The sequence below is a fragment of the Hyaena hyaena genome, unplaced genomic scaffold (assembly GCF_003009895.1).
Source record: "Hyaena hyaena isolate Hyena2069 unplaced genomic scaffold, ASM300989v1 scaffold_1515, whole genome shotgun sequence".
NCBI classification, from domain to species: Eukaryota; Metazoa; Chordata; class Mammalia; order Carnivora; family Hyaenidae; genus Hyaena; species Hyaena hyaena.
Genome location: NW_024082149.1, coordinates 284224 through 307773, shown reverse-complemented (window position 1 = coordinate 307773; position 23550 = coordinate 284224). Strand labels below are relative to the sequence as shown.

General features: G+C 33.9%; 1 protein-coding gene across 2 annotated transcripts in view; it reads right to left on the bottom strand.

Moving 5' to 3' along the window:
- METTL25 (methyltransferase like 25) overlaps window positions 1–23550 on the bottom strand; it is a 100134-nt gene that overhangs the window by 5452 nt on the left and 71132 nt on the right. For both annotated transcript variants that reach the window (XM_039223992.1, XM_039223993.1), the window contains exon 9: window positions 9256–9349. In XM_039223992.1, the coding sequence (XP_039079923.1) occupies window positions 9256–9349 (94 nt within the window). The remainder of the gene's footprint in view (window positions 1–9255; window positions 9350–23550) is intronic.

The following is a 23550-nucleotide window of genomic DNA, read 5'->3' as shown; positions in this document are numbered from 1 at the left end:
TTTTGGTATCTTTCTGCCTCCCTCTTTACCTTCATTGTGCTTCATAAAACACGTGATTTGACGTTTAACATGCTTTCTGATTTTGTTAAACAAGATTGTGTTTCGGTTTTCAGTTGTTGCCTTTGTGTGATTCTGAAAAGGTGAGAGCATCATCTTAAGTCTCCCATTTTTTAAAAATGGAAATTTGTTGTTTAACTTTAAGTGAACCAAAGCTGGACACTGTAGACTGCCTTAGAGGTATGCTTGATGTACAAAAAATAAGATAGAACTCCAAAGAGTGACACTATCACGCAAAGCTGTGTGCAAAGACCAAAACAACAAATGGCCTTGTGCTTACACCAAAAGTCTAGTGAGTAAAAGTATATTAATATGTTTTTGAGTGAAAGATTCAGTGTTTATGTTTTAATCAATTTTTTCAGTGATTCACTCAACTTCAAGCTTCATTACATTAGATCACAGAGATTATATGGAAAATTTAAAAAGATATTATCTCATTTAATCCTAACATCAATCTGTAACATACATATTTTCGTGGTCTTTTTTCTTTTTTTTTTTGTGCAAAAAGGTGATCTTATTAAAGCACAGGACAGAACCCGTGGTCAGAAAGACCTGCCTTCCTGATCTCATTTTATACATGACATTATTGAGTGTTAAAGTCAGGGAGAGCCTAGGTAGGGCCAACATCCTACAGATAGAGGAAGGCATCAGAAATAAGTCACTGCCTGGTGCAGATCAAACTTAGGCAAGGACATAAATAAAAACTTACAAGTTGAAGTGCACATTGAATTGTAGTTGAGAGTACTAATCATGAATTCTATTGCTCTCTGTTGCCCATTCCCTAGACTCCAGAAAAAGAGATTAATATGAGTTAAGCTGTATAATAGGGCCCTACCTCAGAGAGCTAAGTTTTGGGGTCAGGGAGACACCCAGTCCTAATGACATCCAGTCCTAAAGAGAAACTGGAGTGAGAGACTGTAAACAAGTAGTCATGTTCATGTTCTGGTACTTTAGACTTTTTAAGTAATTTTTGACAATATTTTAGCTCCAGTATAGCCTATGTGTTAGACAATATATGTCTCACTATGCAACACATTTCATATGCTTGACCCACTTCATCTTGTCTGCAAAGGTTTCAAGAGTCAAAGTTGTGGATATGCTTCGGTAAGATTCATCATTCTTTGAATTTCTTCTGCCTTTATTTCAAATCTCAATTCTTCAGTCTTCTTTAGAAGTACATTTATTTTGTCTCTTGGCAAGCAGGAATTTTCTATTTATTCTTCCTTATTTGTCTGATGACTGCTAGTTTTGGGAAAATGCTATACAAGCATTTTTCTTGTGCTCAGTGTCTGCTAATAAGTTACATAAATAGGACCAAAAGAAGTATGCAGTCTAAAGTTAGACCACCTGGATTGGAATTCTTCCTCTTCAGTTTGGTCTTAAGAAATCTACTTATCCATTTAACCTACATCTCAATTTCCTTACCTATAAAATGAGTATAACAGTACTCATTTCATAAGGTCATCCTTAGTATTCAGTAAGGTGATATAAAAAAATGCTTTTAGCAGTATCTGGCACAAAGCAATGATTCAATAAATATTATCGTTTCTCATATTGTTTATTAAAATAAGCTTATATTTTAAAAGTTTTAGATTTATAGAAAATTTGAAGATAGTATAGAGAGTTCCTATATACCCTATACCAAATTTCCCCAATTATTAACACCTTACAATATGGTTATTTGTTATAATTAATGAACCCAATACTGATATACTATTGTTAGCTGAAGTCCATTACTTTATTGAGAATTCCTTAGCTTTGGGGGCACCTGGCTGGCTCAGTCAGAAGACCATGTGATTCTTGATCTTAGGGTCATGAGTTTGAGGACCACATTAGGTGCAGAGGTTACTTAAATAAATACTTTTAAAAAAGAACTTCTTAGTTTTTACCTAATGCGTTTTCAGTTTCACCATCCTATCTAGGGTATCACATTGGATTTAGTCCTATTGGTCATGATAGCTTCTCAGATTTGTCTTGTTTTTGGCAACTTTGAGAGTTTTGAGAGGCAATGGCCAGACATTTTGTAGAATGTCCTTCACTTGGATTTGCAGATGTTTTCCTCATAATTAGACTAGAGCTATGGGTTTTTGAGAGGAAGACCACAGAAATAGAGTGCCATATTCCTGACATATCAAGGGTACCTATCAATATAACTTAACATCATTGATATAGACCTTGATTACCTGGCTAAGATAGTGTTTGACAGGTTTTTCAACTCTAATGTTCCTCTTTTTTCCACTTTTCAGACTATACACTTTGTAAAAAAGTCACTACATATGGGCTACATTTAAGGAGTGGGGAGTTACAGTGCATCTACTTGAGGTAGAATATCTAAACAGATTATTTGGAATTTCCTTCCATGGGAGATTTGTCTCTTCTCCTCTATTTATTTAAGTTGTTTTTTATATAAGGGGGCCTAGGTAAGCAAACATAGATTATATTGAAATTTCATTGAAAGTGGGCTGGAAGACTGGATGAGAGATACACAGCTGTTTAGAGATCCTCCCACATTGTACATGATCAAACATGGGTTAGCAATTAACTTAATTCTCAGCAGTAGATGGTGAGGCTGAGGCTGCTGACATACCCGTGGCTAGGTCATAATGGATTCAAGAACTAAGGTAGGTAGATGTGAAAGTGAGCCAATTAGCTGATCTGTGCAGGGAGCTGGGAAGACAAAGCCAGTGGCAATGAAGCTGAAGTGGTTCTAACAGTCTTAGATTAACAGAGAAAGTTATTCATGCTTTTATTCAAAGGATTAGTGTCACTATGAATCTTTTGGAATATATAATGCAAACGTGACTCAGTATGATTCTTACTTTTAGAAATGATATAATTATGTACATAATTAATATTCATAAGCCTGAAATTTATGGACAATAAGATATACATTTTCTTAAAAATAAAGAAAAATATAATGCATAACGTTCTTTCTATATTCTCTAATGTATACCTGTCCAATAACTAATTAATGGAAATAAAATTAGAACTTTCTACTATATGAAAGCAGAATCTACATATAAAATATTAAGTTCAGCTCATAGTTATTCTAAAAATGATTACTGATACATCATGTAATTATTACATATTCTTTCATTTGAATTAAATACATCATTTACAGATTTTATACACATCAATAATTCTAATAATTTAAAATAATGTAACATTAAAACTGATGTTTTCTCCTCTACTAAAAGCATATTAAGGGTGCCTGGATGGGTTGCTCAGTTAATCGTCCAACTTTTGATCTTGGCTCATGTCATGATCTTGCAATTTGAGCCCTGCATTGTTGGGCTCTGGGCTGACAGCATGGAGCCTGCTTGAAATACTCTTTCCCTCTCTGCCTCTACTCCACTCATGCTTTCTCTCTCTCTCAAGATAAATAAATAAACTTTAAAAAAATCTTTTTAAAAAGCAGTATTAAAAACTAAGATAATTGTCTCTTTTTCTTCCATAAATAAATCAAGTAATATATTTTCCTGTTCTTTAAATGATTGTATCATATTTTCTACTACTTCCTAGAGCCATTCATTGTCTGGGAGACATTTCTGTACCTAAAGCATCTCTGTGATTAGCTGGGAGAATATAGGTAATTTTTATAGTCAATGTGACTGTTCTTATGTAAAATTAGACTTATACTATGTACAAATATTCTATTGCATAATGGAAATATCCCTCTATTTTCTGCACATTTGGTATTAAAATGTTATTAGGCTTGGTCTTTGCATATAATATTGACATACTGTTTTTGATCTTAATTTAAAAGAAGTATAATTGTTAAATCTTTCTCTTATTTACCCCCAAATATTATTGCTATGAATACGTATAATCATTCGTTATAGGAAACTTTATTATTAATAACAGTATGCTCATTCTCAAGGATAATTTGAGGTGGTTTATACTACGAAGCACAAAAACATATCAATAGTTGGGCCATTAAAGAAAGGATAAATTCTCAGGGGTATACAATTCAAAGGAGAAAAACATAATACCAAAACAACGTAATTAAGGACAATTGCTGGAATCAAGCATAAATATAAATTGGTGCCTCCTGATAGCTAAAGCAAAAAATAAGTAAGTTAAGTGTTCTTTGGAGGAGATCTTCCTATCATGAAAACATAAACAAATTATTATGTAGATTGTTATATAACAAAACCTAGATAATATGAAAATGCTTCTAAATATTGTCTTTATTGAATGTCCAAAAATATCCTCATTGACCAAATACATAAAGACTGAATGCCTCTAAAACCTAAGGCCCATTTTAAAGGGTTTCTGTCCAATCACTGCTTGGGGAGTCGCAGGCTGCAACTTAGGTACAAATCCTCCTGCAAGTACAGTTTCCCCTCTTTTACCTCATTTACTTTACTGGATTTAGGGTGTTTGTTTATAAAAATTAAAAGAAAATTTTAATGTTTGTTTATTTTTGAGAAAGAGAGGGAGAGAATGTGAGGACAGGGGCAGAGAAAGAGGGAGACACAGAATTCAAAACAGACTATAGGCTCTGAGCTGTCAGCACAGAGCCCGACATGGGGCTTAAATCCATGAACCGTGAGATCATGACCTGAGTCAAAGTTGGACACTTAACTGACCGAGCCACCCAGGTGCTCCTGTTCATAAAAATTCTATCCAGACAACTATGAAAGAGATCAAATGAATCAACTACATCTTCTTTTTCTTGGTGGGGAGAGGGTCGTGCAGAGAGGGGAAGTAATGAAAGTGATGTAGAAAATTTGTTGCAGGTGGGAAGCTGAGTCATGAATAAATTTATCAATAAGCAAAAATCTCAAGAGAAAAATTATCTAGAAGAAAGAGGGAAATTGTTGTTAGTTTAAGAGCTCAATCATCATGGTAAAGGATTAAAAAACAGATTGCTCAGAAAACAATAACTCGGTTACTATGGCTGTTTTGACTATTGCTCTTATTAAATACACTCTGATGAAACTAGGCTATACTTCTCTTTCTTGGTTTTTGTGAAGCCAAGAGATCCCACACAAAGTAGCTGATGTTCTCCCATATTTATGGTTTTGAGTGGTTATAGAGTTAGGCTTAACTTTACTATGGAATCTAAACACTCTGCTTACATAGACCTATATCTTATACTGGGCTGAAACAATATCACCCATAAGTGGTTAGATCAAAACAAAGAGAGATCAAAGAGGGGTATGTTTTGAACAAAAAGTCTTCAAAATGTAAGAACGGAATCATTGCTTCTTCCCTACTTCCCCTCATGTTTCATGGTGTAACATCTAAAATGGCATTTAACAAATCATGGAAAGAGCCTAAATGTACATCAACTGATGAATGGATCAAGAAGATGTGGTTTATATATACAATGGAATACTAAATGGCAATGAGAAAGAATGAAATCTGGCCACTTGTAGCAACGTGGATGGAACTCAAAGGTGTTATGCTAAGTGAAATAAGTCAGCAGAGAAAGACAGATATATGTTTTCACTCATATGTGGAACAGGGGAAACACCCTTAACAGAGGGCCATGGTGGACAGGAAGGGGAAAAAGTAGCTAAGGAGAGGGAGAGAGGCAAACCATAAGAAACTCTTAAATATTGAGAACAAACTGAGGGTTGATGGGGACTGTGGGAGAGTGGAAAGTAGGTAATGGGCATGGAAAAGGGCACTTGTTGAGATGAGCACTGGGTGTTATATGGAAACCAACTTGACAATAAACTATATTAAAAAATAAAAAAATAATAAAATGGCATTTAAAAAATGTATGGGTTTTATAATGGAAATGTTAGACGATTGCAAATTGAATCACTAAGATGACAAATGCTTGGACCTGAGGACAGTGGACCTCAACGGGGGGTGAGAATTGAGGATTTTGCACCACCCCCAGATAATTTTTGGCAATGAATGTCTGGGGACTCTTATTTTTTAATTAATATTTTTTTTTTACCATTTTATACCATTAAGGTTCTACCACTGATATTTAATGAGCAGAGGTCAGCGATGCTACTAAACATCCTTCAAGGCACAGGACTGCTCCCCACAACAAAGACTTCCCAAATGTCAATAGCACTGCCAAATCCTGCTCTAAGAGAAAATCCCACTGCTGTCTCTCACAACTGACTACAGGAATTATGGACGAAGCTTTTAAGCTGTGTACGAGCCACTTATATATCTAGCACATGCAGCTTTGGTCTCCTTTGAAATGATAATTTGCCTGGGAATGTTTTCTGTTTACCTCTGTACATTTAACATGATTTCTTGTAACTAAAAATGTATCCAGAGCATGTTTAAAGAGATTTTCTAGACATTTTACTTGCTTACATAGTTCTGAATATGAAGAGACTTGCTTTAAAGGTTTAGAAAAACACCGATGCATTCACCACACTTCCAATTATATATATGTTTATCAATAAGTGATTATAAATTTAGTCAAAGATCTTTTAAGTGTTTGGTATATTTAATATTTTAAACTTTTTTTTTTACTTTCTTTTAAATTTTGAGAGAGAGAGAGAGAGATAGCAGGGGAGAAGATTAGAGGAAGAGAGAGAGAAAGAGAGACAGAAGCAGAGAGAGAGAGAGAGAGACTGACTTAAGCAGGCTTTACATCCAGTGCAGAGGCCGACATGGGGCTCCATCCCACAACTGTGAGATCACGACCTGAGTCGAAATCAAGAGTCAGACACTTAATCCACTGAGCTACCCTGGTGCTCCTTATAATTTTAAACTTAAATGGTTTTGATACTTTTCAGTGCTTAGACTCTTATGTGAAAATTCATTTCATTTTAAAAATGAAACCATACACAAATCTCTTTTTATTGTGCTTGTTGTCAAAACTTTAATTTGACCATCGATACTTGATTATGTGGGAGAAAATAATAGGAATTTGTATTGGATCAAAAACATAATTTTGGTTTATCCTCTTTCCAACTACTCTGATCTGACAGATATAACTTTCTCAATTCCTCTTGCTTAAAATTAAAACCAACGGCCCACCCCCAAAAGATGTACTCATCTATTTGCTTCCTTTTACTAGTATATCCTTTTAAATACCTTATTATTTTGTTCTCTACCTACTTCCCTCTAAGTCTTCCAGCATGGGTTTCTTGTTCCTTTTCATCTTCTAACCCATTTTATCTGACATATGTGTTCTTAATGAGCTTACATAGTTTTATGAGAAAATCAGTGGGGCACTATTATTGCCTATTAGCTAATACAAAGAATAATTTTAAGACTGATTTTACATGGTGATACTTATCTACTTTAGTCTTTGTTTCTTTTGCTTTTATTTTCATTTCTCAGTATAGTGGTGGTTAACACTTGGTTTGATGTTAGCTGAATCTGCGTTCAAATTCTATCTCTACTAATTGCTAGCTCTTTGACTCTGGCAAAATGACTTCTCTTTTTTGACACCTCTCTTTCTAGATCTTTACATTCATAATAATGATAGTATCTACCATAAGTGTTTTTGTGAAGAGTAAATGAGACAATGTTGTGATGTTCTTAACATAACAAGTGCTTAGTAACTATTAGCCATTATTAATATTCCTATCAGTAATATAATAAGCATATCAAGGAACATTTACTCTATTTATTATTAAAGACAAACCTGGGAAGAGAAAGCTATCAGGAAGGATAAGTAACATTCTTTCTGGATTTTTACTACTTAGTTTTTGGCAAAGGATAATATATTTTTAGTTTAAGTAAAAACTTAGCCCTTAGCCCTTCATCTGTGAAAATAATGCTTAGGTTTGCATCCTTGACATTACTGCAAGACATAAAATTGAGATATGGAATGCAGATATACTAAATAAGACTAACTATAAGGAAAGCCAGTCTGATTTATTAAAAATGTTTCTTTAAAAACTCAGAAATAAAGAATACCTGGGTGACTCAGTCAGTTATGTACTGAAATCTTGATTTGGGCTCATGTCATAATCTCATGGTTCCTGAATCTGAGCCCCACGTATGGGCTCTGTGCTAACAGTGCAGAGCTTGCTTCGGATTCTCTCTCTCTCTCTCTCTGCCCACCCCTTAACCTCTCAAGAATGAATTATAAATACATAACAACCCAGAAATAAAATGACTAGGACAAAAATTACCTGCTCTCATTCATTTATATAAGACTAGAAGAATCTTTCGTGACTAAATAAAAATGTTGACAAGAGTCATTATCAATTGTGTTATTTTACTGGCAGAACGTATACAAAGATCAGAATAATAAAAACATACATAAAATTTAATATGTTATAATATTAATATAAAAGTATATTAATATGTAATATATAACATCATAATATATAATAAAACTATATATAAAAACTAAATGATTTAAATCTTTTGTTTGCATTTACTATGTAAAAACATTGTGCTCAGTATTTTACATATATTACCTACTTTGATCTTAAATCATATGAGTTAGAAATGCTTTTGAACAGCCATTCTGTAGAGGAGGAATCTGATTATTAACAGTCTAATTGCTTTAAATAATAAAGTAACAATTGGTACAATAAATAACAATACCTTTTAGCTTTGATACAATGTAATCACATCTGTACCACTTTTCAAGAAATCCATTTCATTCCTTTAAACATCTATTTTATTCTTTATTTCAATTTATAATCAATTCAAAATACCAGAGTGATCCAAGTTCAACTTAATATTTTACTCAATAACTCACTTGAGTTGAGAGTTTATTTTTTCTTCTCAGTGTTAGAATATTTATTACTACCAGCCAACTAGCTTACCATTTTATCTTCACCAGGCTCTCAATTATTAGCTTGGGCCCTCTATGATGATATCACTGTCCAGGATTCTCCCATTCACAGGCTTTTAGAATTTAAGATTTTTAATTTCAATTAATTATAAAATCTTTAAATAAATGCAGTTTACTGTCTCATTCCTCTTACTTTACTTCTAATTCCTATTTATCTTGTTTTTGACTGTTAACTTGTTATCTTGTTCTTAACTCTGTTTTGATTTGAGTATTGATAAATGTTATCTGAATAAACCTAAAGGGGGATCTCTCAAGAGATGTACAACAGCAAACCACTCACATTGACCAGAAAGGTGAAATGGAATAAAGGTAATGGAGGTATGGTTTCAATATAATTTAGATGTTTTTCACAAATGGGGGGAAAGTAGAAAGCAAATTATTTTGTATCATCACAGTTCATTACCCAATAAAAGTTCTCCTGTGTTTTTGTTTGTTTGTTTGTTTGTTTTACCGACCTTGGACTCATCTAATCCAAGCTTCTTTAGAGACTTCCTGACATAGTCCAGAAAGGAAGAGGATTTGGAATAAATTTTACCAACATGCCGATCACTGCAAAACAAAAGTAAAATCCTTTTTAGTTTTTCCAATTATAGATGACTGCAAATTCGATCATGAAATATTTTTAAATACCTTCTATGTATGTGGCACAAGTTTCCGATTTGATAAAATGTGTTAATATTTTTGTAAACATTTGTAAGTTACATATTATAACGTGTTTAAGATCTGTAAGGAATTCTGAGAATGCCTTCAACATACAGTAGTGGAAAACAGTACTAGGAAGACAATACTATGAGAAAGAACTTATCAAATAACAGTATTAAAAAGCTTAATTTTTAAAGGAAACTATAGGTCTTTCAAAAGTTTCCATTATGCTATAAAACGCACTTCATTTTACTGGCAACATTACAGTTCATATTTCATTGTAACACCTGCTAATGGTGGCGATAATTCAACAGCTATGCAAAGAGAACTCCTTCAATGCCAGCCATTAAAACACCATATGCTGAGTTGGGTCTGACTTGATCTCATTTATGCACTGCAGATTTTCACTACAGTTTAAACAAAATATCATTAGATGGTTTTGAATTTAAATAGTGAAATGCAAGACTATCACATCGCATAATCTGGGTTGTAACTGAGGTAGAATATAAAAATCCAGGGAATAAAAAATTCACCACTTCCAAGTTATCAAAAACAATGAATAAAAGCTCATTTACTCTAGGCAGTATAAATTTTAATCCCTCCGATTAATTACACATGAAGTTCAATCAATTCTTACTTTGAAACATATCTCAAATATATCCTTGTAACTCCATTTCTAGATGGCCACATCAATCCCACATATTATTACTCATGTCCTTTAAGACTGAAGTCTGTCTCCTTCATTTACACCTAAACTGTCATGATATTTTCTTAGAGGAGCATTTTTTTAAATGTTTTATTTATTTTTGAGAGACAGACAGAATGCAAGGTGAGGAGGGGCAGAGAGCGAGAGGGAGACACAGAATCGGAAGAAGGCTCCAGGCTCCGAACTGTCATCACAGAGCCTGACGTGGGGCTTGAACTCAATGAACCATGAGATCATGATCCGAGCCAAAGTCAGATGCTTAACTGACTGAGCCACTCAGGTGCTCCTTAGAGGAGCATTTTTATTTACTACGTCCCCATCCCCCAAAATGTCAATACATCTGCAATTTCTTGGGATAAATGTAAAACTCCTTAAACAATCAGAGTTTACTATTTTCTGATACCCACATTTTCCCATCATAATCCAGAATTCAGTTTCTCTACTCATTGTTTTAGACGATTCTCCACATTTATGTCTTGGTACATTTGCTCATTCACTCACTTCCTAATGGATTAGAAGGTTCTCCATTCTTTTCTTCTGCTTAAACTAGAGCCATCCTATATGAGTAAGTTCAAATTACATATTCTTTTTGGTAACATCACTAATGTCATGTTTTCCAGTTTTGAATTTCTATAGTCCATATCCTTCCACTCATGTGTTATTTCATCACTGCTTTGGAATAATAGTTGTTTGAACAGGTATAGGTTCCAGAACACAGAAATTGTATTTTTATAAGCTTTTTTGTAATTATCAGATCCAAAACATACTTATGTATCTTACATATAACAGATATACTAGATATGTATACCTTACATACTGTAGGTAGTGAAAATAAAAGCAGGAAGACCAGTTAGGAGATTATTATAATAATCTAGAGAAGTTTAGACCAGGGTAGTGACTCCAAGGATGGTGAGAAGTCATAGAATCTTAGACATATTTTGATGGTAGAGACTATAAACTGTTGAAGGACTGTATCTACACAGTGTGAGAGTGATGTTGAGTATCTTTTCATCCATCTGTTAGTCATCTGGATGTCTTCTTTGGAAAAGTGTCTATTCATGTCTTCTTCCCATTTCTTAACCGGGTTATTTGATTTTTGGGTGTTGAACTTGTAAGTTCTTTATAGATTTTGAATACTGACTCTATTAAAGATAATGTCATTTGCAAATATCATCTCCCATTCTGTAGGCTGCCTTTTAGTTTAGCTGATTGTTTCCTTTGCCGTGCAGAAGCTTTTTATTTTGATGAGGTCCCAATAGTTCATGTTTGCTTTTGTTTCCCTTGTCATCAGTGACATGTCTAGTAAGAAGACGCTACAGCTGAGGTTGAAGAGGTTGCTGCCTGTATACTCCTGTAGGATTCTGGTAGCCTCCTGTCTCACATTTAGGTCTTTCATCCATGTTGAATTTAGTTTTCTATAAGGTGTAAGAAAGTGGTCCAGTTTCATTCTTCTGCATATCGCCATCCAGTTTTCTCAACACCTCTTGTTAAAGAGACTGCCTTTTTTTCCACTGGATGTTCTTCATTCTTTGTGAAGATTAGTTGGCCATATAGTTGTGGGTGACCATGAAATTTAGAAACATGGAGTCATTAGTGCCCCTGACGGTGATTTGATGGACTGATGGAAGTTTTCAAGAATAAAAGGAAAAGAACTTTCAAGGAGTTTTCCAGTAAAGAAAAGATAAGAGGTAGTTGAATAGGAATACAGGGTCCCCAAAAGATTTTCAGAATCTGTGCTTTTAACCACATGTGCTCTTATGGCACATCATTTCATTTAATAAAACTGAAAACTGGCCATCATGGAACTCAATAGGTGGTAGAGGAGCAGACACAATCAATTGTACTATCAGGTTCAATCAGAGCAGCAAATCACAGATTAAGTCCTATGGCAGAAAAGAAGAGGGTGAGAAAGAGAAAAGAAAAATATCAGAGAGGTCTTCTAAACTGGGTTTTAAAATGCCTGATTCCACCTGCCAGAAGTTGTGAAAGGAATGGGTGGCAGAAATGGGGAGAATATTCCATGTAGATAGAGGAGCTCCAAGGAAGGATAAAAGGCATAAAACTAATTGCATGGGAAATGATGAATAACCCAGTACACCAGGATATTCTGCATGGGTAGCTGCTTGGAGTACAGAGGAGCAGAAATGGGGTGATGGATTAGGCTGCAAAGGATCTCAGTGACAGATCAGAAATGGCCTTGAATGCCATAATAAGGATATTTTAGCTTTTGACTATAAAGAAAAGGAATTATCAAACATTTTGAAGTTAGAAAAGTGACATGACTGATTCTGAAAGATAAATGATGGGACTTGAAGAACATATTAAAAGGGGGCCCTCTGTCAGAATAAATCATGGTCAGCATGCTAAAAAGGAATTAGTATTCTTTCTTCTAATAAAAGTGAATGCAGTAGATCTAATTAAAATTCTGCTCAAGTGAATCCAACACCACCCACACGCTTTTCCAAAAATACAATTGTAAGAACATGGTTTACATGTAGCACTTCCCAAAGAAGCAGCATTAGTGTGGAAATGTTAGGAAAATATGAATTAGATGTATACCAAATAAGTGAAAACAAGCACATGCAGGATAGAAAGTGACAAAATCCAGTTTCTCCATCACTACAAAATACTTCTAAAATTAATTATTTTGTGCCCTTTTTATGCTAATACATATTGAAATACTTGAGATCCACAACATTTGGCTGAAAATAGAGACTCGTTAAGGGAACTCCAAATATCTTTAAACTACTCTTAAATTTAAAGATACAGACTTCCTAACTTCAATTTGGCCACACATTATGGATTAGGTAATTAGTTTTAATTCTGTGAGCCAGTTTTTGTGATCTGGTTTATAACTTTTCTATTTGATTACAGCAAAATAAAAATAAAAAATTAAACTAAGTAATATAATAATTATAGGTATCAAAAATAATATTTATTATACAGCTGATGCCATATTCATTATGAAATAATAGCTGAGTAAAGCGTATCTATTTTCTTGCTCTCTTTCCAAGTGTTTGAAGAAATTTTTACATCATGAAATTCCTTTGGTACTTTATTCCTCTTAGAAAGTTTCCAGATAAGGGGGCGCCTGGGTGGCTTAGTCGGTTAAGCATCCGACTTTCGCTTAGGTCATGATCTCGCGGTTCGTGGGTTCAAGCCCCGCGTCGGGCTCTGTGCTGACTGCCAGCTCAGAGCCTGGAGCCTGTTTCAGTCTGTGACTCCCTCTCTCTCTGACCCTCCCCTGCTCACGCTGTCTCTCTCTCTCTCTCCTAGAAATAAATAAAACATTAAAAAAAAAAAAAGAAAGTTTCCAGATAAGGACTTATTATAAAATAGTTTTCTATATAGTATTCAATTTGAACATAAATGTTAAATGCTCAGTCACAATTAATATTAACTTAAGTGTAAAATGCTATATATAACTCCATCAAACAGTTCAGTTCTAACCTTAGACTATGTAAACAATTATACTTAAATTTTTAAAATAATGCTTCAGACATGCTAAGAGTATATCACTTGAAAACTACTTTAGCTAATAAGGAAAACAAATTAAGCAAAATTAGAAAGATGTAATTAGGTAATCTTATTTTCTACCTTTAGTATCCACACATTTTTTTAAAAAAATGAGTATAACTGATATGTAACAGTTTCTATTCTATTAGTTTCATGTATACAACATAATAACTTGATGTTGTATACACTGTGAAATGATCACAAGTCTAGTTAACATGCACCATACATAGTTATAAAAATAGCTTTTTATTTCTGGTGATGAGAACTGTTAAGATTTACTCTCTTAACAACTTTCAAGTATGCAATACAATATTATTAACTTTATTCGCCATGCTGTATACACTCAAATGTCCCTCCCACCACTGAAAACTACAATACTGAATCTTGCCTGTATTTACCATTCTTATATTTTCCTTAATTGTTTCTCATATATTTATACCCCTAAGTAGTTATACAGTTGTGCTTGTTTGAACTGTATAAATGGAACCATCTTGAAGAAATTTTTCTGTGACTTTTATATGAACAAGATTTGTCTACACTGATGCATGTAGTTGTTATTCATACACTTTCACTGTGGCATAGTATTATTCCAATACAATTTATCCATTCTCTTATTAATGAACTTTCTGTTCCTAGATTTTGGGTCTTAAAAACATTGCTGCTATTGATTATTTTTGTCTAAGTCTCTGGGAATACATGTATAAGAGCTTCTAGGATATAGACATAGGCATGACACTGCTGAGACAAAGTATTTTCAAGTTTTGTAGGTAAAACAAAACTTCTCTCTAATGATCAAAACAATATAACAAAAGGTTTGTTCTGCACTACTAATTCCACTGGCCAAAATGGCAATCATCTAACTCACTGCAGTTAAAAAAAAGTGCTGTTAAATGGTGAAACAAGTTTCTCAACCTTGCTTTTCTTCAGTAATGTCTTGGCTTTACTTGGTATTCAGTTCTCTCACATATATTTTGAAACTTACAAATTCCATAATATACACAAACATAAAAATACACACATTTATACATTTGGGGGATGTTCATTAGATGTACTGAATTGCAACAACCTAGCAATTATTTTTTGGAGAGCTGGCATTTTAAAAATGTTGTCTTTTTATTCATATATGAATATATTATATTTGTCCACTTAAGTGCACTTTCTCAGCTAGAATTAAAAAAAAAAAAAGGCTCATGTGTTCCCAAAGCATATTAAGTTTTAAGGATGGGCTCATTGCTGCAAGAGTTTAGGTGCCCCAGTACTAAGTGATCATGTCGGTTAAGCCCTTACCTCTGGTCAGGTACCCCTGTAATACCTCTGTTTAGGTTGTTCCACTAGCTTTCTTTCTCCTGATTACTCAACTATCTCAAGTCAGCTGAGAATGAGTCTCTGAGTTACTTTTCCTGCTAGTTTTGAAAATTTTAACCCCAACAATTAAGTTGTTTTTTTTTTTCTTTTCCTGTTAAGTATACTCATCAACATTCTCATCTAGTCAACTGGCATTTAAGAATGGACTAGATTACTGTAGCATAAAACAGTTTAAAACAAAATGCTATCTTTTGGATAATATACATCAAATACCAAAAATAAGAAATATAAGAAAGTTCAGAGGTCCCAAACTATTGTTATCATAGTCCTCCTCCTTAGTCCATAGTCCTCGACTCCAGTTTTTAGTCTATTTCACAAATTTTGAGACTGCTGAATGCCTTTGTTAGCATTCAGTATGACAGCTTCTTTCAGTCTGTTTGGGTACTGAGATCTTTAGATTTGAGTTCTGGGTATATTCAGACTGACACTGCTTCTAGGTTGGTGATAGTCACAATTTTTAATCAAAACATACACTGTATACCTTGTCCAAGAATAAATTCCTGGTTTCTCAGCTCTAACCACTGGCCTATCAAACATGAAAAGCATATCTCCATCTTTTTAGGTTTCTTTTTTGTCTTTGTTCTATACTGAGTGAATATATTATATTTTCTCTCTATTAGTAGTATTTTGTTAGTTCTGTATTCTTTACCATTCCTTTGGTATCCATAAACCATAAATTTTTGAACAAACATCACTGACTTATACAAAGTCCAAAATAAAATGTTATTTTTTTTAATGTCCAAGAAGAACTCAAAGACATTAGAACACTTTAACTCCATTTACTTGTCTCTGATTTATACACTTTTACTGTTTAATTCTCTCTGTATTTTAAGTCACACAAAATTTTGCTTCTGTACTTTTATATTATTTTTGGTTTAGCTCATATTAACTCTTCTTATTACTTTAAGATTTTATTATTTTTAAGAGCGGTTTTAAGTTCATAGCAAACTTAAGAAGAAAATATAGAGATTTTCTATATACTTCCTGCCCCAAAACATGTAGAGCCTCCACTATTACCATCTTATACCACAATGATAGATTTGCTACAAATAAGGAGCCTGCACTGACACACTGTTATCACCCTTGTCCCTATCTTACATTATGGTTTTACTTTTTTTCTTTTATAGTTTATTGTCAAGTTGGTTTCCATATAACACTCAGTGCTCATCCCAACAAGTGCCTCCTCCATACCCATCACCCATTTCTCCCTCTCCCCCACCTCCATCAGCCTTCAGTTTGTTTTCAATATTCAAGAGTCTCTCATGGTTTGCCTCCCTCCCTCTCCACAACCATTTTTTCCCCTTCCCTTCCCCCATGGTCCTCTGTTAAATTTCTCCTGTTCCACTTATGAGTGAAAACAAATGGTGTCTATCCTTTTCTGCCTGACTTATTTCACTTAGCATAACACCCTTGAGTTCCATCCATGTTGCTACACATGGCCAGATTTCACTCTTTCTCATTGCCATGTAGTATTCTATTGTATATATAAACCACATCTTCTTGATCCATTCATCAGTTGATGGACATTTAGGCTCTTTTCATGATTTGGTTATTGTTGAAAGTGCTGCTATGAACATTGGGGTACATGTGCCCCTATGCATCAGTACTCCTGTATCCCTTGGGTAAATTCCTAGCAGTGCTATTGCTGGGTGGTTTTACTCTTGATGTTGTACATTGTATGGGTTTGAACAAATGTATAATGACATGTATTCATTAATATCGTACCTAGAGTATTTTCACTTCCCTAAAAATCCTCTGTGCTTCGTATGTTCATCCTTCCCCGGCACCCTCCCCCCCCACAACCCTTGGCTGCCTCTAAGTTTTTTTATTATCTCCATAGTTTTGCCTTTTCCGGAATGTCACATGATTGGAATTCTAAAGTATATAGCCTTTTCAGATTGGCATCTTTCACTTAGCAATATGCATTTAAGTTTCTTACAAGTCTTTTCATGGCTTCATAGCTATCTTTTTTTAGGGTGAATAATGTTACATTGTCTGGATGTACCACAGTTAATTTATACATTCTTCTACTCAAAGATATCTTGGTTGCATCCAAGAAATTATGGGAAAATAATGAATAAAGCTGCCATAAACATCAGCATACAGGCTTTTGTGTAGACATAAGTTTTCAACTCCTTTGGGTCAATTCCAATGAGTAGGATTGCTGATTCATATAGTTAAGAGTATGTTTAGTTTTGTAAGAAATTACCAAACTGTCTTCCAAATTTACTGTCTCATTTTGTATTCCCACTAGCAATGAAATGCAATTTCTTATTGCTCCACATCCTTTCTAGCATTTGGTGCCATCAGTGTTCTAGATTTTGATATTCTAACAGGTATGTAGTGGCATCTTGCTGTTTAGTTGCATTTCTCTGCCGACATATAATAGGGAGGATTTTTTCACATGTTATTTGCCATTTCTATTACTTTTTGTTTCTTCCTTTATCTTCAAACTTCATCTGGGATCATTTTGCTTCTGCCTTGATTCTTCAGTGCTATCTGTTGGTAGCACATTTGCTCTGGTTTTATTTGTATGAAACAGTCTTTATTTCACCTTCATTTTTTAATGATACTATATATGGTAGTCTATTTTCTTTTAGCACTTTGAAGATATCATTAACCTCTAGCTTCTTTTTATGCTAAGAATTTACCTATTCATTTTGGTTCCTTTGGAGATATACTGCCCCTTATCTCCCTCTCTTTCCCACCTCTGGCTGCTTAGGTTTTCTTTGCCTTTTTTTTTTTTTGCAATTTTACTATGGTGTACCTAGAATTTATTTTCTTTTTTGCTGCTCCATGGAGTTTGTATGTTTCTTAAATTTCTTGGACTTATGTGTTTTTTCCAATCTTGGAAAATTCTTAATATTGCTACTGCCCTATTTCCTCTCTTCTTTTTTTCTCAAATTGTAACTAAATTTTTTCTCAAATAATAGGTTTGTGAAACCTATTCACTGTATTCTCTATAGCTGTTAGTCCTTTTGTATTATCCATCTTTGTTTCCTCATGCTTCACTGTGGATACTTTCTTCTGATCTGTCTTCCAGTCACTAATTATTTCTTCAACTGTGTCTACAATGCTATTAATACTACCCACTGATGTTTTTATTTCAGTTATTCTATTTTTCAGTTACAGAATTTTCACCTAGGTTATTTTTGTATGTTTTGGTTCTCTGACAAAACATTTTTATTTATACATACATATTAAGTATAGATTTTTAATTTTAAGATAATTGTAGGTTCACATGCAGTTGTTGGAAAGAAATCCAAGAGATTGTTATTCCCTTTATCTAGTTTCCTGAAATGTCTCATGATGGTAACATCTTGCAAAATGATAGTATAGTATCACAACCAGGATACTGACATTGATGCAGTCAAGTTACACAAGGATCACTCACATTGCTGTTTTATAACACACTCAATTCCCTGCCATTTCTTTCTCACCCAGAAACCACTTATCTCTTCCCATTTCTATGATTTTATCACTTCAAGAATGTTATATAAATGGAATCACACAGTATATAACCTTCTGAGACTGGCTTTTTTCCACTCAGTATAATTTTCTGTAGTTTCACCCAGGTTGTTATATCAATAGCTCATTCTTTTTTTATTGTTGGGTAGTATTACATGATATGGATTAGCAGTTTGTTTACCTGTTGAAGGACATCTGGTTCAGTTTGGGATGTTATGAATAAAGCTGCCATAAACATTCATTTACAAGTTTTGTGTGAAGATAAACTAGCCTCTGTTGAGACTTTGTTAGTACTAGGACTTCCAGCTTCCTACATCTTCTCTACATCTTCTTCTACATCTGATACTGTGGTAGGGATGGCCTTTTAACTGCTGGGCAATGATGAAAATCCTGACTCTCTATTAGGCCTTCTCTGATGCCATACTGGTGGGGAGAGACTGTAATCCCATTTTACTGCAGGATGTCCAAATTCCCACATGGTCTCTGGCATTGTGGCTGCAGTGGTGGGGTGCTTGTTACTACCTGACGGGAAGGAAATCCTAGGTTCATACTTGGCCTTCTCTAACACCATTCTCTGACACCACAAGGGGTGTTCAGGAACCTCATTACAGCCTGGCAAGGATGGAAGTCTGGGCTCTCCACTTGGCCTTTGTTGACATAGGTGAGAGTAGGATCACAATTTTTTATGTGGTTTCTGACTGCAATATGGGTGGTTTGTCTAAAAGTTGTCCTATGCCTCCTTCTTTCCTGTTCCATTAGTTATAAAGAGATATTTTACTAGGGGCTTTTTTTTTTTTTTTTTTTTTTTTTTTTTTGGTATGTGCCCATTTTTTTTTTTTTTTTTTTTTTTTCTTCATTTCCAATGCAAGGTTTTTAAGGCAATAAGAAAGCCCAGGGAACTCCCACCATGTTGTTCCTTGGGTCCTGAGATCTTGAGCTAGTTTGCCTTATTTTCTCCAAGATCCTTTGAATCTTCTTATATTTTATAGATATTTCTAGATTTTTAACTGTAATTACCAAGAAAAATATAAAAAAGTTCAACTGCTCCATTTTCCCAAAGTAGAAGTTTCTCAAGTTGTTATTTTAAGCTTTTCTCTAAATTTCAATGAGTCCATTTCTGGTGCATGTGGTTGGTTTACCTTGGTTTTTGGTCACGTCGTCCTATTTCATCTTATGGCTGATTATTTGGGATTGCTTGCCAGATACTATATACAGGAAACTTTAGTGATAGTTTGAGCCTGCATATATATTATTTTCGTCCAAAGAGGATTTGCCAATAGTAGGCAGCTAGAAAAATACTCAGAAATACTTTAATCACAGCTTCAGATAATTCTAAGTGGGGCTTTAGATCATTTAAGGACTGTTTGATTTATGGCTCACCCTCACTCACGGAGTAGATCTAACTCAAGGTAAGAGTGGTGTTCCTGGCTTATGGAGTCCTCCTAGGGCAGGCCATGAACTTTAACCTTTGTTTCACTAGAACTGTTACTTTATTGAAAGCTGTGCTCACCCTCTCTGTCTACTTTGTTAACTGTCAGATAGTTGCCTATTCTATACAGATGCTCTGGTGAAATGCAGCCCTAGAAGACACTGGGCTTATTTCTCTTGATTCCTGTCTTCTCTTAGGTATTTGCCCTGTAGTAGTTCTTGCTCTTGTTCTTCTTCTCCTTCCTCATTTTTCTGCATTAACAAGAAATACTTTAACCTCTAAATTTGACATCAACAAAGGATGCCTGATTTTTTTCCAAGTGTCTTAGAAAACGATTCACTTCAAGTATGAATAAACTAATTTCATGAGAAATAGTGACATTCAAGTACCACATAAATACATAACTTATCTTTTTTTTTCTAGTTTTATTGCAAATAATTGGCATACAAGTATAAAGTGTATAGTATGATGGTTTGATTTACATATATTATGATATAATTATCAAAATAGGTTTAGCTAACATGACTACCTTCTTATATAGATATATTTTAAAAAAAGAAAAAAAAACGGGAAAAACCCTCTTAGGATGGAAACTCTTAGGATTTACTCTCAACAACTTCTATACATTATATAGTATGTTAGCTATTGTCATTGTGTTGTACAACAGCCTTACTACTTATTTATCTTACAGTTGAAAGTTTGTACCTTTTTGCCACTTTCCTCCAATTCCCCATCCCCCTACCCTCTGCCCCTGGTAACCATAGGTCTCATCTCTTTCTATGAGTTTGGTGTTTTTTATTTTTGGTGTTGTTTTTGATATTTCACATATAAGTGAGATCATATAGTATTTGTCATTCTCCATCAGACTTATTTCACTTAGCAAAATGTCTTTAAGGTCCACCAATGTGGTTGCAAATAGTAGGATTTCCTCATTTTTTAATGCCTGAATAACATTCCATTATCCTTTCATCCACCAAAGGATACCTCAATTGTCTCTATATCTTGGCTATGATAAATAACAATCCTATGAACATGGGGCTGCAGATATCTTTTTGATTTAGTATATTCACTTCCTTCAGATATACTGCCAAAAGTGAAATTGCTGGATCATCTGGTAGTTCACCTGGCCATTCTAACAGGTGTGAGGTACTCTCATTGTGGTTTGAATTTACATTTCCCTAATGATAAGTGACGTTGAGCATCTTTTCATGTACTTGTTCATGTACTTGTTGGCCTTTCATCAAGCTCTTTGCCCATTAAAACATTTTTTTTTGTTATCAAGTTGTAGGAGTTCTTTATATATTTTGGATAGTGATCTCTTATCAGATATATGGCTTGGAAATATATTTTCCCAGTCTGTAAGGTTTTTAGTTTTAGTTTTTTTTGTTTTTGTTTTTGTTTTCTGTTTTTTTTTTTTTTTTTTTTTTTTTTTTTTTTTTTTTTTTTTTTTTTTTTTTTTTTTTTTTTTTACTTTGTAGATGATTTCCTTTGCTGTGTGGAAGTTTTTAAGTTTGATGTAGTCTCATTTGCATATTTTAATTTCGTTGTTTATTCTTGAGATGTCACATACAAAAAGTAATTACCAAGACCCATGTCAAAGAGTTTTATACCTATGTTTTATTCCAGAAGTTTCATGGCTTCAGGTTTTACACTAAAGTCTTTAACCCATTTTGAGTTAATTTTTGCGAGTGGTATCAGATACGGGTCCAGCACCCATGAATATCCAAAATCCCAGCACCATTCATTAAAGAGATTGTCTTTTCTCCATTAGGTATTTTTGGCTCCCTTGTCAAATATTAGCCAACTGTATATGCTTCTGTTTATTTCTGGGCTTTCAATTCTGTTACATTGGTCTGTCTGTTTTTATGTAGTGCCATCCTGTTTTGGTGACTACAGCTTGAAATCAGGAAGTGTGATCTCTCCCGGTTTGTTCTCCTCAGGAATTCTTTGGCTACTCCGAGTCTTTTGTGTTTCCATATAAATCTTAGGAATGTTTTTTCTACTGTTAAAAAATAGAAAGCTACTGTGATTTTGATAGGGATTGTACTGAATCCCGATGGGCTTTTGGTAATATTTAGATTTTAACACTACTAGTTCTTCTAATCTATGAACACAGAGTATCTTTCCATTTATTTGCACCTTCCTTGACTAGAATTAGTGGGAAGTTGACTGTTTTTTGGATATGCTGAATTTGATATATCTGTAAGGTACGTAAGTGAAAGAGTTAGGAGTGGATACTTGATTCAAGATATTAGTTCTGAGAGTAATTCTTAAGAGAAAGAGGAAATATTAAGAGACAGGAGCTGAGTATAAAAATCTTAGAGACTGAAGATATATGTAGGAGATGAATTAAGAGGAAAAATGCTTTAAGTAAGTAGATGACTGTGCAGAGTAGGAAAAGGAAAAAAAGAACTCAGAATGTAACTTAATGGAAGATAAGGAGGAAGAGACTTTGGAGAAAAAAAACCCAGTTATCAACATGGTCAAATGTGGCTAAATGGTCAGACTTTGGAATGAAAACATTTATAATAAATACCATCTATCTTCTGAGTAGTAAAAGAAGGCAGGAATGTGGAGAGCTGGACAGTGTTTAATTTTTAAGTGAGAATAGAGATTCATAAAAAATGGAGACAATTTTAAGTTGTCATTGGAAGAGTAAAAATAATTTATAAAGAGATTTGAGGTTTCAAAGGAAGCAGGCAGTCAATATTTGAGTGGACATGAATTTGCAAACTTCTGTGATTTTTTTTCAACAAAATCAGTATCTTGTGGTGAACTCAAGAGACAAAGCTAGTTTTCAGGAAAGCATGAGAAATTCGCTGATAGACAATTTTGAAGATTGGTAAACATATGGAAAATAAAATGGATCTGCAATAAGATTTAGGAGTTAGCTACACAGACATGATAGCCTAAACCAATGGTATATGTAGATATTTATATGTCATAATGCCTAACAGTAAAAAAAAAAAAAAAAGTAGGTTATTTTCTTTCTTACCGAAAAATAACTAATCTAAAAATAGTTTCTGTCTCTGTTAATAAGTGTGGATTTGTTTTTGAGAACTTTAAAACTGTCCTATTTTAATTTGAAGAATAATCCTATTACAACTAAATAGCTATCAGAATCCCAACATTGTAATTAGCAAAAGGATATGCATGAAACTTGCCAGAATTGCAAATGTATGCTTGAGTACAGCAGTTACTGAACCAATATTAAAGAAAAATTCTCCCATCCCTGCCTCTCTGTACAAACATTTTCAAATGCATTATTTGGGGGAAAAAAAACAAAAAAAACAAAAAAAAAAAAAACATGAGCAGGACTATTATTTTACCAGTAGCACAAGGACCACAATTATTTATGATTAATTTCTGTTCTTATTAGTTAAGTGTTTAGGCTATACTGGTTGTGAAACATTTTAAAAGTAACTCTTACTCATATGATAACATTATATTCACTGAATTACTTATATATAAAATTTCAATACTTCTAAAATTTTAAATTATAATTGACACATACTGTTTTATCATTACCCAATGTTTCAGGACAGAAAGGAAACATTAGAGCCCCCACTTTAATAATGATTAATCTAAGATACAGTTTCTGCATACTTCTTAGTTACTACTGAC